We start from the raw sequence: 20,311 nt of genomic DNA, 5'->3' as shown, positions 1-20,311 counted from the left end.
CGACTGCGCAGGCGCAAGTCCCGCAGGCTCGCCCCAGGAGGCTCTAAAGTCGGACAGCGCAGGCGCGCGGGGCGGTCCGCTCAGAGTGCGCATGCGCTGCGCCCGTACAGTTCCTACGCGGTCTGTGGGCGCCACGGTGTTTGCGCGCGAAGATGGCTGAGCAGGCACCCAAGTCGGTGCTATTCGTGTGTCTGGGTGAGACGTGCGGTTCTAGCCCCCGTCCCACTTCCCTGGGGGTTGGGTGGGCCCCGTGCGCTCGGGGCTGCGCGCTGGGCGAGGACGTAGGTCCCGAGGGTGGGCCGGGAGCCCCGCTTCCCCTCCGCGCAGCGCTGCGTCGCGGCCCGGTCCGTCTGCACAGCGGGTCCCTTCGCCTCCCCTCGCCTGTCCTGTCTCCGAGCCTGGCCCTTCCCGTGGCGCCCGCCGGAACCACTGTCAGCGCTCGCCGGGGAGTCCTGACGCTGCGGGGGCGTGGGGGGGGGGCTCCTGCTGCCCCAGACCCAGCACAGCCTTAGGTGGTGGTGTTCACGGCTCAGGCCTGTGAATGAATCTGAGCTGAAGGTAGATGCACTGCACGGGTTTGGAGTTTTTGTTGTAAAAGCCAAACCGGGGAGACCTAATTCTCCAGCCCTCCGCACCCTCCTCTGTACCTGCGCGTGGGAGGTGGTGGGTGACGTTTCTCGCCGCCCCCGTGGATGCTAACGAGCACCTCTGGGTGCGGAGGGAGGAGTCACTGCCCGCTGTGCATCGAGGGCCTGGGGCCAGGAGTCTGCGAGCTGTCTCTGTTTTGTGCTCTGCGGGCCCTCGCACATAAAGGGTCCAGCATGGCTGGGCCCAGCGGCTTTACTTAAAGACACTGGGTTTGAATTCCATACCATTCTCCCATGTCACAAGAGGTTCCTCTACTTTTGAGGGTTTTTAAAATCTGTTTAAAAATGTGTGAATTGTATTTAGCTCCGTGGGCTGCACACACAGGCGGGTTTTGGTCCCCGTCTCCAGGCCTGAGGAGGATGGTGCGCAGCTGTTGTGCTGAGATTAGACCAGCGGGCGGGCCGCAGGCGGGACCATCTCACCTGGGACCTGTGCACGGGACAGTGAGCGCTGTTGCTAAAGTGTACAGATCTCCTTCCTTCAGGGCCTTTACTTGGACCTTTTTCAGACTAAAGTAAAAAGTGTCGCATGCTTTTCACTGAATTGAACTTATTTTGGCAAGATTATTAAGTGTTTTTTCTGTTTTTGTAAGATAACAGCCAGCAAGGCTGCAGGTGATACCGTATTCGTGGTGTCAGAGGACTTTTTCTGACAACAACTGACTGTGTGCCACACACTGTGCTGGGTGTTGCAGCGGGCCTCCCCGGGTGGGACGTCTGCCCTTGGAGAATTTAATTTTTTTCTGAGTCTCTTACCTTGAAATGAAGGTATTGAATAAGTCCATATTATGCTTCTAATTTGGAAAAAACAAACGAGACTTTATAGATTGAAATTTTTTTCCTAGAGGAATCTGAAGGAGACATTTTAAGTTTCACAACTTTTCTGAAGGTGGAACCTGGAGTGCTGTGTTTTCCTGACAAGCTCTCTCTTTAAATGACATGTCAATTTAGTGATGTCGACTTTTGAAATTGAGGGCTAGTTATAAGCAAGCATCTCTTATCTGTTGATCTCTTAGGTAGTAGGATTTTAACTTCTAATCTTTACAGTAGTAAATTTTTTAAAAATATTTTTTTATTGATTTTTTACAGAGAGAAAGGAGAGAGGGATAGAGAGAAACATCGATGAGAGAGAAACGTCAATCAGCTGCCTCCTGCACACCCCCCACTGGGGATGTGCCCACAACCACGGTACATGCCCTTGACCGGAATCGAACCTGGGACCCTTCAGTCCGCAGGCTGACGCTCTATCCACTGAGCCAAACCGGCTAGGGCGTAAATTTTTTTTCTTACCTACACTTATACCGATATCTTCTTGCTGTAAAAGTAGCCATCTGGGGGAAAAGTGTGGAAAATATGCTCATTCATCCAGTCGCCCTGACTCAAGTCCCCTTTCAAGATGGTGCCCATTAAGGTCCTCTTCGGCCTTTAAAAATCCACTCTACTCTTCCTTCCTTGTTTTCTGATAACCAATTTTCTTCTTAGGTTGTTTATTCTTTTTAGAATTTTTTTCTGTGTTCCCATCACCAGCGTTGATTTTCCTGTTTTATTGTAGCTAACTCTGTATCTCTGTAAATACATTGCTCGGCACATGGTAGAGATAATTTCAGAGAAGATTTTATGTCTTTTATCTTTTTCCCCTGTGAGTGAGGAATTCAGGCCCAGACTGAGAAAAGGGATGGCTTTTGTCCTGGCTCCTGGGAGGAGTGTCTTGTTCTCAGGGAGCTGCCCTGCCCTGCCCTGCGTGGGGGACCAAGGAGATAACTCAGCCCTGGGGTGCTGGATCCAGCCACGGGCTGATAATCCGGCAGTCATGCCTACTAATGAGAACCCAGCGCACCCTCTGCATCTAGCCTGGTGAGCATCCTGGGCTCACGCTGATGACGGGGCGATGCGTCCCTGAGGCCAGAAAGCTTTCTGCTGGGAGCCCTCCCAGGATCTGCTGTATGCTCCTTAACGTGGGCTGGTTCTGCTTTTAACTTTTTATTAAAATAAAAGTGCAGTTTTAAGTATAGCATTTTCCTGAATGCTGTGAGTCCTTCTAAAGGATTATTTAACCTGTGGGACTCCCAAACTTGTGGGAAGCTGGTCTGAGTGAGGGTGGCCCTGGGGGTCCCCGCCTGGTGCCCTAGAAGCCGTGCCTGTGACTCAGGCCGACTCCCGGGTCCTGCCACTCCAGCTAGGACTTCACACACAGGATGAAGTGAAAGTTTGTGCTGACTACTCATGCCTAAGCACATCGGTGTGTCTTATGAAATAGTAGTAACCCTTGTTATGTGCAATATACTTGAAAATGCTTTATTTTTTAACTGTTGTGTTTCATTTTAACATTAGTTGGTTACTACCCACCAAGTTGATTTCATGACCCACTTCGGGGTCATTGATAGCAACCTGGAAAACCGATTTTGGTTATGGTTGTCTTTCTGATGTCTTTGTCATTGGTACTTTGAGTGCTTGCACCGTGGGTGTCAGACCCTTGAACTTGGGCTTGGCCAGCTGGTGCTCACAGGTCCTGCCTCCACGGGCAGGGCAACGGCCTCCAAGCAGATGCTCTCCTGGGAAGGGGTGCCCTGGGCAGGTGGGACGAGGCCCACCAGCCACTCTGTGCTGGCAGTCAGCACCTGTCCTCCCTCAAACCTGACCCTCACTTCTGCCCTCTCCTGTGTTTTTAAGGTAACATCTGTCGATCACCCATTGCTGAGGCAGTTTTCAGGAAACTTGTAACTGATCAAAACGTCTCAGATAAGGTAAGTGCCGTTCACTGTTTTAGAGAGGCCGACCTGAACGCCTTCAGGGCAGGAAATTGCGAAAAAATATTTTTTTTTCTCCTGCAGTGGAGGATAGACAGTGCAGCGACCTCCACGTACGAAGTAGGAAACCCTCCTGATTATCGAGGGCAGAATTGCATGAAGAAGCATGGTGTTCCCATGAATCACGTTGCCCGGCAGGTACCGTACCTGAACCTGAAGGTGCACGCGTGTGTTTTGTGTTACAGTGGGTCATTGACAGCAGTGCTGTTTCTGCCTGGAACGTGGGCCGGGCACCAGATCCAAGAGCTGTGAGCTGCCTAAGAAATCATGGCATCGACACAGCCCACAAAGCAAGACAGGTAGAAGAGATCTCATTTAACTTTTAATGTCTGTCACACAGAGACCCGTAGCTTCGGAGGCTGTGAGAGGCTTACCCAGACTTACCTCTTGTTGGGTGTGTTTATTCACGGTTGATTTAATTGCGACAGTGCACCCATTCCATTTCACTTCTGGTTCCACAGACTTTTGGGGTCTTGGAATTGACTTAATGAAATGTAATTAGTGACTGATGTGTCAAGAGGAGAACCCTGGGCGGGAGCTGCAGTCCCCTCCTTCTGACCAGGAGCCCCTGTGACACTCTCGCCTCACAGGGCTGTTGCTGGGGTAAGGTCCTTCCGCCTGTACCCAGGCATTTTCATCTGAGAGGCACCTTAGAAGCCTCAGGCCGCGCTGACATTGTTGTGGGCACACAGCCTGCATCCAGCACTGGGTCGCCTGGGTTTAGGTTCCGAGCGCTGCCCAGTAGGACCTGTGGTGGTGAGGATGGTGTGCTGTGTCTGTGCCCTCCGGGGAGACAGGTGACCGCTGCTCACTTGACGTGATGCCCGTGTGACCCAGGGGTTGGACTTTACATTTAACTAATGTAATCGCCCCTGGGGTTGGCGGACACCTTAGTGGACTGCAGGGTCCTAGGCTCACATACCACAGGGGAGCGAGGTTTCACAGCAGTCTTTGAGTGGAGATGCGGGGCCCATGGAGTCTTCCACAGCCACAGGGGCAAGGTCCTAGAGAGGTTGGTTCCTTGGTCATTCAGAATGTCTCCTATCTTATTCAGCAGGAACTGTGATGATTTTATGGAGCTTCAGTGGATTTTTTAAAAATCTGGCTAAAATCTTGTACCTTCCTTTGGTATCCAACCTAAGGGAATATCAGGCTCCGCAGGCCTAACAGGACTGCAGGTTAGCTTCTGAGGACAGGAGGCCTTGTCCTGAGAAGGGCTTTGAGATCTTCAGGGTGAGGAGGTGAATGCTTTGAAAATCAGTCCTCAAATATGTTACATTTCAATAAGAATGGAAGGCAATGCGAGAACTATGAATTAGTATTAGTGCTTGAATCAGAACTTTAATCCTTGTTATACTAAATCTTGGAAAGCTTTTCAGATTGCTTTGCCACACCGCCCTGTAGTTTTAATTTGATCATCTCAATTTTTTTTCTCTTCATTGCCCTTTAGGGAAGGGAGTAGTTGGTAAACCCATTTTGCAGATCAAGAAACTGAGTTCTGGAGAAAAAAACAAACGACTTACCTAAAGTTACCCAGCTTCAAATGGTAGAGCAGGAATTTGGTCAGCACTTTGTTTTAATAAAAGCATCGGGATGTGAAACATCAAGGTGTGAGCTAGAAAATTCACAAAAACAGAATTGTCTTAGAAACACTTTGAATTCATTAATGATGCCTCAGAAATTAGTTAGACATTATTTTTGGCTTAGAGAGGTTTACTCAGATCTGTGAACTTCCAGTTTCTGGCTGTGTCATTTGACTCAGTGTATTAACAATTTACTATTTAAATTACCTGTATTAAGGACCTGACCCTTTCTTAAAAGGAATTTTCATTGGACAGAGGAGTGAATTTTTCTCATTTGCCCATTCTAATCTGGTCAGGCTTTTGCACGCTTTGCCACTCTCTCTTTTGTATTTTTAAAGAATGTAGACGTATTTTGAGGAGTTTTTCAGAATTATGAGCAGTCATACTTTCATATTTTCTATTTTTCACTGAGATCTGATGGTTTTTCATACATTGTTATATACTAAAAGTGGGTACAAAGAAAGTATTTTAAATATATAAAGTATTTTGGTTTTTAAAAAAATCAAAGCTAGAAATTTTATTTATTTTTTTTCATTTTCTAAAATAATTTTTTATTTATTTATTTTTATTTTTATTTTTTAGAAATTTTATTTTTTAAGAATACTAGCAATTACCAGTTTGAGAAGTAGTATTCCCACATACTCTGTTTTTGCCTTTTTCTTTTCTTGTTTTTAAAATTTTTTTCCTCAAATTTTTAAAACTTCAGTGCTAGCTTAAAAACTACTGCTAGTAAATATGTTTTACAAATCAGTGTCACATCAGATCTTTAATTTTAGAATCTCGCTAATGTTCATAGGTTTTCTCTTTAGTCATTGTCATGATTTGTATGAGAACTATTGTTTCCTGTTTCTTAAAAGGTTCATTTCCCCAGTACCTTCAGCTTGGGTTTAATGAAGAGAATACGTGCAGGGTCCTTTTTTCTTTGTAATGGATGCAGGCAGTGCTCCTGAGCAAGCGAAGGCTCGCATCCGGTTAGTGCTATGGAGATGTTTACTTTACTGGACATTCTTTCCTCTTTTCAGTAAACTTCTCTGACAAGAGCACCCAGAGTCAGTACGTTTCTACAGGATGACCAGCCTCGCTGCTCCCCCTCCTCCAGAAGTCACCGCGGAAAGTGGGTCCTGTCTCTCTGACTCCCCACTGCGTTCCCATGGCAGGCCTCGTGGTCACGCTGGGCCCTGTCATCTGACAGCTGTGTGCAGTTCACGTCCGGCTCTTGCTGGACATGGTGGTTTCCAGTGTGAAGCTCTGCGCTGTGGGTGTTTTTGTGCGTGTGTTCCAGGGAACACCTGTGTGTGTGGTTCTCTTGGACACACACCCAGAATCACAGTGTGTCCAGGTTGGATACACACCCAGACGTGGGATTTTTTTTATGGGGTTGTTTGTTTTTTTGATGTTGAGCTGTATGAGTTTGCTCTATATTTTGGATATTAACCTCTCATTGGATATATCATTTACAAATACCTTCTCATTCAGTAGTTGCTTTTTTGTTTTGTTGATGGTTTCCTTTGTGGTTCAAAAGCTTTTTAATTTGATGTAGTCCTATGTGTTTGCTTTGCCTTTTGTTGTCTTTTCCCTGGGAGACATAGCCAAAAAATACTGCTAAGACCCATGTCAGAGAGTTCACTGCCTCTTTTTTCTAGGATTTTGTGGTTTTAACTATCTTATGTTTAAAACATTTAGTCCAGTCCATTTTGAGTTTATTCTTGTACCTGTTGTAAGACGGTGGTCTGTTTTCATTGTTTTGCATGTTTCTGTCTCGTTTTCCCAGCACCATTTATTGACTAGTCGGTCTTTACCCCATTGTATGTTCTTGTCTTCTTTGTCAGTTGTTAACTAACCTTATAGGCATGGGTTTATTTCTGGGCTCTCAATTCCGTCCCATTCACCTATATGTCTGTACCATGCTGTTTTCATTACTATGGCCTTGTAGATAGTTTGAAATCAGGTGGTGTGATACCTCCAACTTTGTTCTTTCCCAAGATTGCTGTGGCTATTCGGGGTCTTTTGTGTTCCATATTAATCCTAGGATTATTTGTTCTAGTTCTGTTTAAAATGCCATTGGTATTTTGATAGGGGTTGAATCTTTAGATTGCTTTGGGTAATATAGACATGTTAACAATGTTAATTCTTCCAATCCATGAACATGGTGTATTATTCTGTCTTCTTCAGCAATGCCTTTTCATTTTCCAAGTACAGGTCTTTTACCTCCATGGTTAAATTCATTCCTAGATACATCCTATCCAATAAAGAGGGAATATGCTAATTGACCCTCACATCATCGCAAAAATGGCGGCGCCCACAGCCAATAAGGCGGGAATATGCTCATTGACTGCCCTGCCCTCAAAGATGGTGGCGCCCACAGCCATTAAGGAGGGAATGTGCTAATTGACTGCTCACCCTCAAAGATGGCGGCACCCAGTCCCCTCAGCCCCACCGGGGCAGCAGGTGTGTGGCAAGGCCAGGCCCACCTGCATGCCTACCTCTGGACTCCCCCAGTCCCCTCAGTCCCCCAGCCGCCCATGGCTGCCCGAGGCTCAGGTAACCAGGGCCGCCCGAGGCTTGCACTGCCGGCAGTAGCAGCAGCAGAGGCCCTGATCACCGGGTCACCTCCCGCCCTGAGGGCTCCCGGACTGTGAGAGGGGGCAGGCCAGGCTGAGGGCTCCCCTCCAGTGCATGAATTTTCATGCACCGGGCCTCTAGTGTGTGTGTGTGTGTGTGTGTGTGTGTGTGTGTGTGTGTGTGGATGTATATATAAAATGAAGTTGTAAATGGGATTTTCTTAATTTGTCTTTTGAGTAGTTTGATATTGATGTGTAAAAATGCAACTAATTTCTAAATACTAATTTTGTATGCTGCTACTTGACTGAACTCATTTATCAGTTAATCTTTAGGGCTCCCTATATACAGTATCATGTCATCTGCCAATAATGAGAATTTGACTTCCTCCTTTCCAATTTGGATGCCTTTTTTTTCTCCGTCTGGTCTGATCGCTGTGGCTAGGACTTCCTGTACTATGTTGTATGAGTTGTGGAAGTGGACATCCTTGTCTTGTTCCTGATCCTAAGGGAAACGCTTTTACTTTTTCCCTGTTGACTTGATCGTGGCTGTGGGTTTGTCATATGTGGCCTTTATTATGTTGAGGTATGTTCCCTCTATTCCCACCTTGCTGAGTGTTTTTATCATAAGTGGGTGCTAGATTTTGTCAGTGGTTTTTCTGCATCTGTTGATATGACTATGATTATCTTTTATTTTGTTTATGATGTATCACATTTATTCATTTGCGAATATTGCATCAACCTTGCATCCCTGGAGTAAATCCCACTTGATCATGGTGCATGATCTTTTTAATGTTTTGCTGAATTCGGTTTGCAAGTATTTTGTTGAGGATTTTTTTGTCTGTGTTCATTGGGGGTATTGGCTTGTATTTTTCCTTTTTTGTAATGTTTCCGTCTGGTTTTGGAATCAGGGTAAGGCTGACCTTGTAAAATTAGTTTTTAGAGCCTTCTCTGCACTTGAAATTTTTGGAATAGTTTGAGAAGAATAGGTGATTTGAAGCCATTTGGTCTCAGACTTTTGTTTGTTGGGAGCTTTTGATTACTACTCTGATTTTGTTACTAGTAATCTGTTTAGATTTTCTGTTTTTTCCTGACTGAGTCTTAGAAAATTGTATGTTTCTAGGAATTTATCCATTTCTTCCATATTGTCCAATTTGTTGACATATAGTTGTTTGTAATATTTTCTTACAATTTTTTTGTATTTCTTTGGTGTAAGTTGTTACTTCTCCCCTTTCATTTCTGATTATATTTATTTGGCTCCTCTCTCTTTGACTCTTGCGTGAGTCTGAATACAGGTTTGCCAATCTTGATTATCTTTTCAAAGAACCAACTTTTGGTTTTATTTCTATTATTTTTTAGTCTCTACTTTTATTTCTAATTTGATCTTTATTATTTTCTTCCTTCTATTCACTTTGGGCTTTGTTTGCTTTTTCTAGTTCCTTTAGGTGTGAGGTTAGGTTGTTTATTTGATATTTTTCTTATTTCCTGAGGTAGGCCAGTAATGCTATGAATTTCCCTCTTACAGCTGCTTTCACTGTGTCCCATAGATTTTGAATCATTGGGTTTTCATTTTCATTTGTGTGTGTATGACATTTTGATACGTTAACTGAATTCTGCATTGTTACTAAGAAATTGAAGATGAAGTATAAACTCTGTGTCTACATATTATACTATTTTATATTTATTCAGGAACTTTATAATATAACTAGAGGCCTGGTGCATGGGTAGGGTCCGTAGGCCTGGCTGGTGATCAGGGCCGATCGTTCCACGCCACCCCCTGGTGGTCAGCGCACATCATAGTGGGTGGTCAAACTCCCAAGGGGACAGGTTGCATATTAGCCTTTTATTACATAGGATATTTTTTTGCAATACAATTTTAGGAAATAGGTTAACTCTGTTTTCACTTTAAAGTACCCTAGATTTAATTTTTGAGTAATAGGTTCTAATATAGCCATTTTTTTTACTGCTCTGTATCCTCTAGACTTGATTGGTATAAATATAAATACTATGCTTTTGATTTCTTATGTAATTTCAGGTTACTAAAGAAGATTTTGTCACATTCGATTATATGCTGTGTATGGATGAGAGCAATCTGAGGTAATCGCCTTTCTGAAGGATATTTCTGTTCAACCCTCATTCCAGTGACAGGCCAAGTAGTTTGCTGTCCAAGTGACTTTTATATTATCGTAAATTTTTTATTAGATAGTGATGGCCACAGTTTACAGAATTAATTTATTTAGCATAGTAAGAAATTCAGAGATTAATTTAGAACTGTCTTATGGGTATATTTACAAAGAGACACCGCTCAGATGAGGGACAGTTGAGTTAGCACCTGTAACTCGGAGAGCAGCTGGCGTGTGGGCAGGTTCTCCCAGCGGTGTGGTGTCATGGTTGCGGGGAGTGGCTTTGCTGTGGCTGCAGTGACTCCTGGACAATGTGGTGTTTTATTGTGTTTCTCATCTGACTCCCCCCCCCCACCTCTACCCCTCGCACAAAAAAACTGAGACTGACAGAAAACATCTTACTCTATTTAAATTGTTGATTGCCTTAATTGATTTAAAAAAACAACAACCTGATGCTGAATGGTATTTGATGAAAATGTCTGACCTTGATGTAATGTGTTGTCAGCCATGGGTGCCAAAGCCCGCAACTGCTAGGTGTGTATGGTTGCCCCATCTTACTGGGGACTCCATGCATAGGGCACTGAAGGTATTTGCCCAGGTTCACAGATTCGGTGGGTGGGTCCTCAGCGCTGGGAAAGCAGAGTCCTGCCTGTGCCTCACGTGAGCCCAGGTCCCTTTAGGGAAATGGTCTGTTAAGACACTCACACGCCCCATGGCAGCACTGTGCTCAGGCGAGGTGTATTGCCATGTAGCTCAGCAAAGTCAGCTTTTCCTCCTGTAGCAGCATGAGGGCTGAGGAGAGGGTGTCAATTGCCTGTCCCAGCTCAGGTGCAGCTGAGGCCCCGGAGTGAGCAGGGAGGCCGAGGCCCAGGAGTGAGGAGAGAGGCTGATGGGGACCTAGCACCTCGGAGGCTGACAGCCCTCGGGGCTTAGTTCCCATGGCCTTTCGAGATCCACGGATGTCTCTGTTTAATCCCCGAGCCGGGTCTCTGATGGATTGTGTTTCACGGGGGAATCCAGGGCTATGCTCTGACTTGTGGATGCATGTTTGGTGTAAAAGGTCAGGAGATGGTGCTGCTGTGCAGCTGGCAATCGGCTGTCTGAGATCGGCGGCTCTTGTGTCTGACATCCTGTTCAGATCAGGCCACCACTGCTGGGTGTTTCATAAAACCCTGGCACATGCCCCTGTTTAACCTGAGACCACTGGTCAGGAAACTAAGTTACCGCTTCAATTTTACAGAGACTTGACTAGAAAAAGTCATCAAGTCAATAACAGCAAAGCTAAAATTGAACTGCTTGGGAGCTACGATCCTCAGAAGCAGCTCATTATTGAAGACCCCTATTACGTGAGTACGGGCCCATGCCCACACGGGGCCAGTGTGAGGACCACCCACTTTGTGTCCAGCCACATGGAATGGCGTGCTGAGGTTCTCGGGACATTTTTGTTTCACAGGTTTATTTATTTTTTCTTTCCTCCTAGGGGAATGAGTCCGACTTTGAAACCGTGTACCAGCAGTGTCTGAGGTGCTGCAGGGCCTTCCTGGAGAAGGCCCACTAGTGCGTCCGTCCCTGAGCCCGCTGGTGCCCGGCCCCACGTCCCAGCCGAGGGTCACATCCGTAGCTCAAGGCCAGTGCTGGTATTTGCATCCACCTGCTGTTTCTTACCTTAAAAATAATTGTAGATGGAAATCAGTGGTTGTGTTTGGCAAAAGAATAAATATCTTTGACTCAGACAGTTTATGGGGCACATGAAGTGTTCTTACACCAGTGGGGCCCCCCACTTGGCTCCAGTTACAGACGAAATCGTAGAACAACCTATCCCTCTGTCAGCATGTGAGCCTCGTAAGTCACCTGCCCTCCTCCTTCCCCGAGTCTGGACGACAGAAGAAGCGCCCTGTCCCCGGCACTCCCTTCCATGGGCGGTAGGGGCCCTCCCTCGGGGCTCATAGCTGCATGAGTGTGTTCATTCACACCGTGTGCTTGTAGGAAAGAGAAAGGTTTATGGAATAACAGTCCTTCCTAGTTTCTGTCTAGCTTGTAGCATAAGGGAGTCAGCTTATTTGTCCCAGTTGAGCCATAATTATATCCAGAAAGAAGGACACTTGTTAGCTGCTTTATCTGTGGTTAGTAAGAGTTGGAAAATTTTAAGTTGGAATGCTTAAATATTGATGTGGTGATACGTATTCTTCAGTGTTTAATTTATAGGTAACTTCTATGTCCTTTCAGATAACTAATCTAAAACTTATATGGCTACATGTTAGAGAAGACTTCAAAATAAACTGGGGAAATTATAAAAATACGACTAAGATGTAAGTCTGCTGTTTGCCTGCTTCTTTATTAACAAGTGAAGAAGAATTGGAAAGGGTGCTTTGATTTTTCCTTTCAAATGATCTGTGATGCTATATGTACAGTTATCTCCAGTGTTAGGAAGGACAATGAGGAAAATGACAGTTATGTCTGTTTATGGAAGAAGTTCGAGGCCCCTGCAACCCGAGTGTCCTCGCCTGACCCTTATGAGTGGATGTCCCGGTTCCATGGGTGGCAGTTCACGTTGTCTTCACCCCACTCCTAGCTCTGTCTCCGTCACAGGGCAGTCCCCAGCCAGAGTCTGGGGGTCACTTCCTGGAGGAGTAAGAGTCAGAGGAAGGCTGCCTGCTTCTCCTGGGTTTTGGGGACCTCCTGTCGGCAGCGCCATGAGGGTCCCAGGCTGGGTGCTTCGTCCTGAACCCCCTTGTGCCTGGAGGATGAGCAGGTGGCTGTCCCACCCGTGCAGCAGAGACATGGAGGTGGAGACGGGAGGCCAGGGCAGGAGACAGGATTCCTCAAGAGTCTCACCATGAAAGCTCTTCCCAGGCCACACAGGCCCTTAAGAGGGTAGGCTGAGAGTTTGATAAGATCTACTAAAAAGTAAAGACTGGAGAAGTTCTGTAATTAACCAGCCAGTGAGAATAGAGATTAAAAGAGCACTTCAAAAATTTACCCGCCCTATCTTCCAGGAATCGCTTAGGAAGCCGAGCTTTCCCTCCCCTGTTCCTTTATGTTCAGAACGAATGCCTGTCGTTCTTCATGTTTAATGTCGGTCTCAGGTGCGGTCCTCAAACCGGACGGTTGTCCCTAGACCAGGGTTCGTGAAGAGAAACTCCGCTGAGTTCACTTGTCTTTTTAAATTGGATCCAGTCAGATTTGTGCCTGTAAAAACCTGGAGCTGCTTGGAAGTCAAGGTTCCTGTAGGGCAGTGCTCCATGCTTCGTCACACGGGAACTACAGGTGCAGACGTGGAAACGTTCACTGCTACCTGTGATAACTGTTAGTTACAAAAACGTACAGCCTTCCCGTGTTGCTTGTTTATGCCTTTCATGTCTCTGGCTTGCTGCCCGTATTGTCTTCATCGATTTGTACACCGTGTATTCCCAGCGATGGACGTTAGAAAAAAAATCACTTTTAAGATTTTTATTATAACAAACACTTTATTACTTGCTTTATTTACAGTATGTACATATTACACAATAGGCTGATCCTATCTTACATTTATTACACAAAGGGCAGGTGAATTGACCTCGCTGTGCACACGATTACACTTCACTGTCTCCAAAGCATGGCTGAAGCCATCTTTTTAAAAAATTGTTTTCATGCAGTTCCAAATAATATCTGGGAATTTAATTGTAAAAGTAACAAAAATATTAAATCATACCATATGCTATATGAAAATATAGTTTCAAGTCTATATTTGAAATCTAAAGAAATACTCTGTGATTTCACCCAATTAGGAGAGTGAGGTGCCTTCCGTCCTTGCAGGGTGTGACCGGCAAGCGCGCGCTCGCTTCCTCAAGGAAAGGCGGGCTCACTGTCAGGTGCCCAACAGTGTCCACACACGGAACTGAAGGAATCACGGGAGTCTGCAAAAATAACTCTCTTGTTCAGGGGGCGTGTGTGTGAAGGTAGTAGGTTCTGTGTCCCTGCTGGTCTCCAAGGCACTTCTCGTGGTTTCCTTTGTGGTCACTCGCTGCTGAAACAAACATGGGGCTGTCACTCTCCAGTTACCGGCCCCAGAAGACCCATGCGCTAAGTCATGTAACATGACGTCTGTAAACATGAGGAATCTGTGCACGCATGGTTCTCTGTTCCCCAAGTGGGAACTAACCCAGCTACGGGTGATTGCATACCCGCCCAGGTAAAGGCGTGAGGACCACCGTGAGCACGGGTGGACGTCTGGTCCTGCTGCCACTGTCAGGTCCTCAGAGCTCGGGGGGCCGTCCTGGGCAAGACCGAGCATCCGGACCTGTGTGAGCACGTCTGCAAGGCTACCAAGAAGCAGCAGTTCATCTCCACACGGCCCTGAGCTGTCAGCATGGCATTATTTTAGGAATGATGATAAACCGGCGTTCCTGGGCCAGGTAGTGTTTCTTTGGAGGTATTCCAGGTCTACAAAGTCAGCACGGATGTGTTAGTCCTGTGCCTGGTGTGAGTGCGTGCCGAGTGAAGGAGTGAGCAAGTGTGATTTCAGATGTGCATCCTACTGTGCGCACTGACTTGTGTGCTGAAATAGCTTCACATAAACATACTGTGTGCCAACCATGTCATCACATGAGTACTTGATGGGTGGCCTGGGACTGTGTAGACAGTACAGGCACCTTTTACTGATATTCTGAGTGTTACGTCAACTTAAAGTAAGGCTTCTTTGGCAAAAACATGAGTGTTACTGAAGCCCCATGAACTGTTTCCAGTCCCCAGCGGGACACCGGTCTGCCAGCTGATTGTGTGGAGCTTACCTCACCCGTCCATGCACACGGGGCTCACAGCCAGCCGGGTCAGCAGCCGGGCACACCTCTTGTAGTCTGAGTGGAGAAAAACCCCGGACCCGTCAGTCCCCAGGTAGCTCCAGTGAATGGCATTTACAACAACCACACAACTGCTGAGACCATTTGACTCCCTTAAGTCTCCTGAGTTCCCTGGGAGCAACGGACCCCATCACTTGCAGCCATGGGCCCTAAGCTGTTGATGTAATAACTTAGCGCCCGGTGGCAGAGGTGAGGTGATGTAACCAGGAGGCTGTGCTGGGGCTCATGGGAGTAACTTCAGTTTTGCTCCCTAGCAGATGGCTTCTCATGCTGCTGTTACTTAACGTTTCTATCCTGTGCAGGCTGAGTCCCCTCGACTTCATAGCAGAGCCTTCTGCATAAAATTCTAGAGAGTGAGTCATGTCAGGTATCGAGCATGAAGACACAGGCGGAGGGCAGCCGTCAGCGAATCAGGTGCAGACTGAAGTCCTGGTCCATCCCACTGCCCTGTCATCCCAGCCTCAGGTGCTCCCCCCCCCCCCCCCCCCCCCCCCGCAGCCAGCCGCAGGACTCTGCACAGGGGCTGCAAAGCTGCCTCGGTTTATAAAGATTGAGCTGGCTGCTCAAGTCACAGAGTCCCTCCCACTAGAAGTGGAAGAGTCTACTCCTAACTGAAAACCCGAATGAATGAATCAAGGACAGTGCGTCACACCGGCAGGTAACTCAGACCCCACAGGTGCCCTGAGTAGCCAGAGGAAGAGGCATCTGGGTTCAGAGGACAGGATGGTCTCCGGAGGCTGGGCCCTCAGTTCCTGAGGTCTCTCCACCTGCTGCAGTTTTTACAGGCAGTTCTAACATCACCTGTGCATGCGTTTCCATTCAGTCCACAGGTCCTCCAACCTGTGTGTCCACCCCGGACCTTACTGAGGCACAGACTGCCCGGGTCTGGGTAGGACCTGACACCCTCCCATTCCAGGAACTCCTCTGGGACCAGGACACACCAAGTACAGAGGCCTCGGGTCCCCTTAGCACAACCTCCCAAGTGCCCAGAGCAGCGTGGATGTGGTCCAACTGCAGGCCTTGGGCTGAGAGTGGACCCAGGTAGGGACCCTTATGCAGTGCCTCCGACACCCACCTCCGACACCCGGGAGAGTGTGGTTGGGTCTGACTGACAACGGCCTCTGCCTACGGGGGGACTAGGAGCCGTGGTGGCTGCAGCTGAGTTGCGAGCCCAGGAGGCAGCACATGGCACACGTGGTGCCCCGGAGAAGGGTCTGCAGTGAATGTGTGGTCTGCACAAGCAGCCTAAGTGGGGCCTCTTTCCTCATCTGCAATTGGAAGGATAGAAATAATGACCCAAAGGCCACTTTCAAACTTAGGTCTTTGGTCCTGTTATTGTAGGGCAGCATTTAACATAAACGTAGGCACACACTTAGACAACAAAGGAAGCAGGTTAATCATTCCCAGACAGCAGGTGACTGTCTCAGGAAGGACATGCAGGGGTGATGTGTACCAGACCCATATGGCAGGGGTGTGAGGTGTGCTGTTTGCCTTGGGGTCACCCCGTCAGCTGCAGGAGCCTGGGGTGCTCTCAGCCTTCCTGGGGGTTTTGTGAATGTGCCTGGACAAGGAGCTCCTTAAATGACACCTGTTGTTATTCAGGGTAACTGCTGTCTGAGCTGGAAAAACTCCCACTTCCTGTAAAGTGGCTTATCTTTTTAAGGCAGGACAGGCGGGTCTCCTCTGCCCCCTGGTCACCCTGAAAGCAGCTGGTAAGATACCTGGTATCTGTGATCTCCCACCCTGCTTCCCCCAGCTGTCAATGAAAACTGTACTCCCTCAAAAGAAAAAGGTTTTAGGGCTCTAGTAGATATCACTCTACCTAATAGTGACTGTTTTGTGAACAGCACAGGAGCTGCTGTGGGAAATGAAATGCGTGCTGTCCCGGATAAACACCAGCACGGCACAGCAGCTTGGCACCGGGAAGGGCAGGCCTGTGCTTCTGAGTTAGTGACAGAGCCATCAGAAGAGCAGAGTTTTGAAACAGCAGTTTCCTCCAGGTGACGAGGGTATCGCTGTCCAGGGAAGTAGGCCCATCACCTCTTCTCACCCAGTGCACAGTAGGCACTTTAGTGACTTATTCCTAACGTTTGTTTGATTGGCACAGCTGTGTAGATGGAAATCCTTGAGCAGAATGAGCGACACCCACTCTAAGCCTTGGTTAACCACAGCGAATGTCACCAGTTTCAAGTTTGGCCCTGACTGCTGCCCAGTGCAGTGCCCTCCAGTGGGGGGGTCACCCTGGCCCCTAACTCCACGGGTGAGGGAACAGTATTAGGAGGGAGGCCAGTCTGGGAGGGCGTGGGACCCCCCACACACACACGCCCACCCCCTGCTGCCCCAGCAGCTCAGCTGTCACTCACATGCTGGGACGGTGCAGTCTCTGGTGTTGTGGTAAAGCCTGTGGAAGTGTTTGCTGCACTTGGGGCTGAAGTAGAGAGGACCTGGGACAGGGAAGGAGAGAGGGGCGTGAGGCTCCTGGGTACCAGGACGGGGCACAGGAGGGGTGAGGAGGAAACCTACCTGTGAGATGCTTTAAAAACTTGTCCTTCATCCTTAGATCTCGAGGAACGATTTCTGTTGGAGGGAAAAGAAGTTGGTTATTGTGTTGCCTGAAAGAAGCATCTCCCATGATCTTACACGAATGCTGAAGGAACTTACCGGTACGTCTGCATCGCCTATCAGTTGACCAAATAAAACAGGCCTGAGCTCCTGCCTGTTGTACATGATACATGTGAACACATCGCATCATGTTTCTCTAAACAGTATTGACGACCCACAGAGCTCCAGTGTCACCTGCCTGGTCTCTACCACAGGACAGAGGTGTGACCGTCACCGTGTAAAGTGAAGAAAATCACATGTCTGGTTGGTTTTGAGAGTTAGCGCCCAGTGAATAAATCACTTTCAGGCACGTTTATCTCGAAGAGCTTAGGAATCAATTCTCCACAACCTCTCCACGTTCTAGAAGGAAAGCCTCATTCTTCAGACAAAAAGGGACGATAGAGTTTTGCTTGTTCGTGGTGTGTATTTAGAAGTCGGATGAAATGCCTTCAAACCACCTGTTACGAAAGCTGGGTACATGCACGGTTTATCTGCTAAAGCAGGACATGAGCCTCGTTTCTGAGATAAAAGTATTCCTGGGGAACCCCCCTTCCACGCCGACCCACAGCGCTGGTGGGCATTCGGTAACTGGCCATGGTTCCACCGCATTCTCCCGGCTTCAGCCTGTGGCTGCTTTCAGTCAGGCAGCACCTGCGCTCGCCTGTCCTGCGCTCGCCTGTCCTGCGCTCGCCTGTCCTGCGCTGGTCGGGCTAATCGCTCGGGTCCTCTTTCTTTCAGCGGGAGCGCGCCACACGGGAGGCTCTCACCCCCATGTCAGTCTTCATTTGCTCCCAACCGAGTCAGTCTCCGTAGCACTGACCTTTTCGTGTTTGACCTAATTGTGTCAGGGGAGCGTGAAAAGCCGCCTGCTTCCCTGGGAAACCTCCCGGGCCTACTGTGGGCTCTGCGCGGGGTGGGCCTGGGCCATTTCTCTCAGTTAAAATTGCTGAAAATATGTCCATTTCCAACAGGAGAGCCAGGTCTGCGTGGAAATTACCGGCCCAGGTGACAACCTCGCGTGGGAAGTGGGCTGTGGACCGTTGTCCGCGAGGCATCATGCACGGGCTCCCTATTTTCTTATTTTAACAATTGACATGCATTTGCCTTTTTAAAACGCGTTTTCCCAAAGACCCTTCTGCTCCCAACCACAGGAGCTCCGGTCTGGCCGCTCACTCACCCGCGCGCTGCTCCTCGGGGTCCAGCGCGTAGTCGGCGGCCTCCCTGCGGCCGGGAACGGCGTCCCGCGGGCCCGGGGGCTGCAGCCGCTTGGCCTCCCCCGCGTGGAACTTCTTCAGCTCCTGCATGATCTCCAGCAGCAGCCGTAGCAGCGTCTGCCGGTCCGCCTCCCCGCGGGGCTCTGGGCCGCCCTGGCCGGGCCCCGCCGCGCCCAGCACGAGCAGCAGCCCCAGGAGGAAGGGGCGCCCGGGCCCGCGCATCGTGCGCTCAGCCGGGCGGGAGGTCCGTGCGCCGAGCTCGCCGGCTGGAGGGATGGGCTGTTGGGGGGAGGGGGGGGCCGGGAAAAAGTCGGGGGATTGGCGGGGCGGAGCGGCTCCAGGAGAGGCCGCCGCCGGGGACCCCCCTCCCCGAGGACCCCGCTGACCCCCGCCAAACCCCACGGACCCGCGCAGGGGCGCCCTGCACTGTCGGCCAAGCGGGAAGAGAAGGGCCTAGCAGCGGGGCACCAGGCGGAGGTCTCCCGGGGACCTGGACGGAGGTCCACCCACCGGGATGCGAGACCGGCGCCTCCTCCGCGCGCCCAGCCCCGCGGCCTCGCTTTCCCCCGGCTGCGTCCCACCCCGGCCCCGGCCCCGCGGAACTTTCACGGACGGCGCCTCCCGCACGAGAGCGCGGGCGTCGCCAAACTTTCTTCAACCTTCGGAGCCGCGCTGGGGGGTCTGCCCGCGCGCCCGAGTCCCCAGTCTTTGTGTGGCCGTCGCCCCCCCCCCCCCCAGGTCCCCAACCCTCCGCCCCGTCAGGACCTCGCTGCGGTCGCCACTGGGCCAGGTCCCGGGACCCCCTGGGCGCTGGGCGGGCACCGGCCCAAACCTGCCCGAGACCACTGGCCTGGAGCTGGCCGCCTACCTGGCGGAGCCGCCGGTATCCTCGCGGCGTTGGTGCGAGGTCCCGCTACTCCGCGTCCCTACTCCATGCCCGGCCCGGCCCGGCCGGAGCGCACCGCACGCGGGACCGCACGCGCCCTGGGACCTCTCGGCGCTGCCCAGCGGCCTCGGACCCGGCGCTTCTTATCCCCGCGCCGCCGACGTCAGGCCGGTCCCGAGGGCTCCGCGCCGCTTTAATTAGAAGCCGCTGGAGTGCGCGTACCCCGCGGATCTTCGTCAGACACCCCACGCCCACCTCCTCCCCCAGCTCCCGCGCCCGCGTCCGTCTCCTCCCCCCCCCTCCCATCTCCTCTCCCTCCCCCGCCGTCCTCCCCGCTCCCCGTCCCCTCCCCCCTCCACTCACCCCCCCATCTATTTACCTCCGTTCCTGTCACTGTGATGAGAAGAAACGCCTCTACCAGGAACTCGGATCTGTTTTTGTCTAAATGTGGATCTCGGCGATTAAAAAGGAGCTGACTGCCTGACATTTAATAAGTCAATTAGCGTCTGTCGGGTTTGGAGGGATCGGTCCAGGGAGGGGCAGCCGGGGTGTGGGCAGGGGGCAGGGGGCTGGCTGCGGGGCGGGGCAGGGAACTCGGGGCGTAGTTGCCTGCACCCACTCCCACCGCAGCCCCCGAGCCTCGCGGCGGACCAGCCGGCCCCTTGGTACCCGGCACCGGACCCTCCAGGCGGGTGCCTGCGCGGGTCCCGGGGACACGCCCGCAGGAGCCCCCGGCGCTTCCCTACAGCCCGGCCTTCCGAAAGTTTTGTTCGTTAGATGTAGGCGGACTCCTGGTGAGAGTTCAACAATGCCTCTCCTTCCGTTTTTTTCTTGTAAAATGTATGATCAATCAATCGTGCACTTTCCCATTTCATTGGCGCTTTCTGGGCAGGAGCTGGACGCCCTCCAAGTCGGCGCTGCGATGGGGAAGGTGTGCGCACAGCACCCAAAGGCGTGGGGCTCAGGTTAAAAGCCTCCCATTACCGGGCGCGGCGCGGGAGCTTGAAGGTGCTGGAAGGAGGGGAGGGGGCACGGCCCTCTGGACAGGACAGGC

At 50.1% G+C, this 20,311-nt stretch overlaps 2 protein-coding genes across 12 annotated transcripts; one reads left to right on the top strand and one right to left on the bottom strand.

The window, feature by feature from the left end:
- Positions 1-48: 48 nt before the first annotated feature.
- On the top strand, positions 49-12,020 carry ACP1 (acid phosphatase 1). Of its 10 annotated transcripts, none has more exons than XM_036335466.1 (7): positions 50-195; positions 3,318-3,391; positions 3,479-3,514; positions 3,640-3,753; positions 9,631-9,692; positions 10,959-11,064; positions 11,199-12,017. In XM_036335466.1, the coding sequence occupies exons 1-7, from the start codon at positions 153-155 to the stop codon at positions 11,274-11,276; spliced, it is 513 nt and encodes a 170-aa protein (XP_036191359.1). In that variant the 5' UTR covers positions 50-152; the 3' UTR covers positions 11,277-12,017. The 10 variants fall into 10 exon arrangements, 9 of the variants coding, with proteins under 9 accessions (XP_036191359.1, XP_036191364.1, XP_036191363.1 ...); XM_036335465.1 differs by lacking the exon at positions 50-195 and adding an exon at positions 1,907-2,588 and having other exon boundaries at positions 11,199-12,020; XM_036335469.1 differs by lacking the exon at positions 50-195 and adding an exon at positions 2,626-2,886.
- Positions 12,021-13,241: 1,221 nt separating this feature from the next.
- On the bottom strand, positions 13,242-19,360 carry ALKAL2 (ALK and LTK ligand 2). Of its 2 annotated transcripts, none has more exons than XM_036335474.1 (6): positions 19,240-19,360; positions 18,335-18,650; positions 17,080-17,133; positions 16,920-17,000; positions 14,488-14,553; positions 13,242-13,724 (listed from the first exon to the last, which is right to left on the bottom strand). In XM_036335474.1, the coding sequence occupies exons 2-5, from the start codon at positions 18,591-18,593 to the stop codon at positions 14,489-14,491; spliced, it is 459 nt and encodes a 152-aa protein (XP_036191367.1). In that variant the 5' UTR covers positions 18,594-18,650; positions 19,240-19,360; the 3' UTR covers positions 13,242-13,724; position 14,488. The 2 variants fall into 2 exon arrangements, with proteins under 2 accessions (XP_036191367.1, XP_036191369.1); XM_036335476.1 differs by having other exon boundaries at positions 13,242-13,721.
- Positions 19,361-20,311: the final 951 nt, after the last annotated feature.

Source organism: Myotis myotis, unplaced genomic scaffold, assembly GCF_014108235.1.
Source record: "Myotis myotis isolate mMyoMyo1 unplaced genomic scaffold, mMyoMyo1.p scaffold_m19_p_14, whole genome shotgun sequence".
NCBI classification, from domain to species: domain Eukaryota; kingdom Metazoa; phylum Chordata; class Mammalia; order Chiroptera; family Vespertilionidae; genus Myotis; species Myotis myotis.
The sequence above is the reverse complement of the archived record's forward strand: the minus strand, read 5'-3'. Positions and strand labels throughout refer to the sequence as shown.

Bases quoted from the DNA above. Each gene is read 5' to 3' on its own strand.
- ACP1 (XM_036335465.1), top strand. From the start codon at position 2,525: ATGACGGGGCGATGCGTCCCTGAGGCCAGAAAGCTTTCTGCTGGGAGC. The intron at 2,589-3,317 runs GTATGCTCCTTA...TGTGTTTTTAAG, and splicing joins GAGCCCTCCCAGGATCTGCT to GTAACATCTGTCGATCACCC. The intron at 11,065-11,198 runs GTGAGTACGGGC...CTTTCCTCCTAG, and splicing joins TTATTGAAGACCCCTATTAC to GGGAATGAGTCCGACTTTGA.
- ALKAL2 (XM_036335474.1), bottom strand. From the start codon at position 18,593: ATGCGCGGGCCCGGGCGCCCCTTCCTCCTGGGGCTGCTGCTCGTGCTG. The intron at 17,001-17,079 runs GTAGGTTTCCTC...TCCCTGTCCCAG, and splicing joins GTTTTTAAAGCATCTCACAG to GTCCTCTCTACTTCAGCCCC. The intron at 14,554-16,919 runs GTGAGTGACAGC...TTCTCCACTCAG, and splicing joins AGACTGCACCGTCCCAGCAT to ACTACAAGAGGTGTGCCCGG.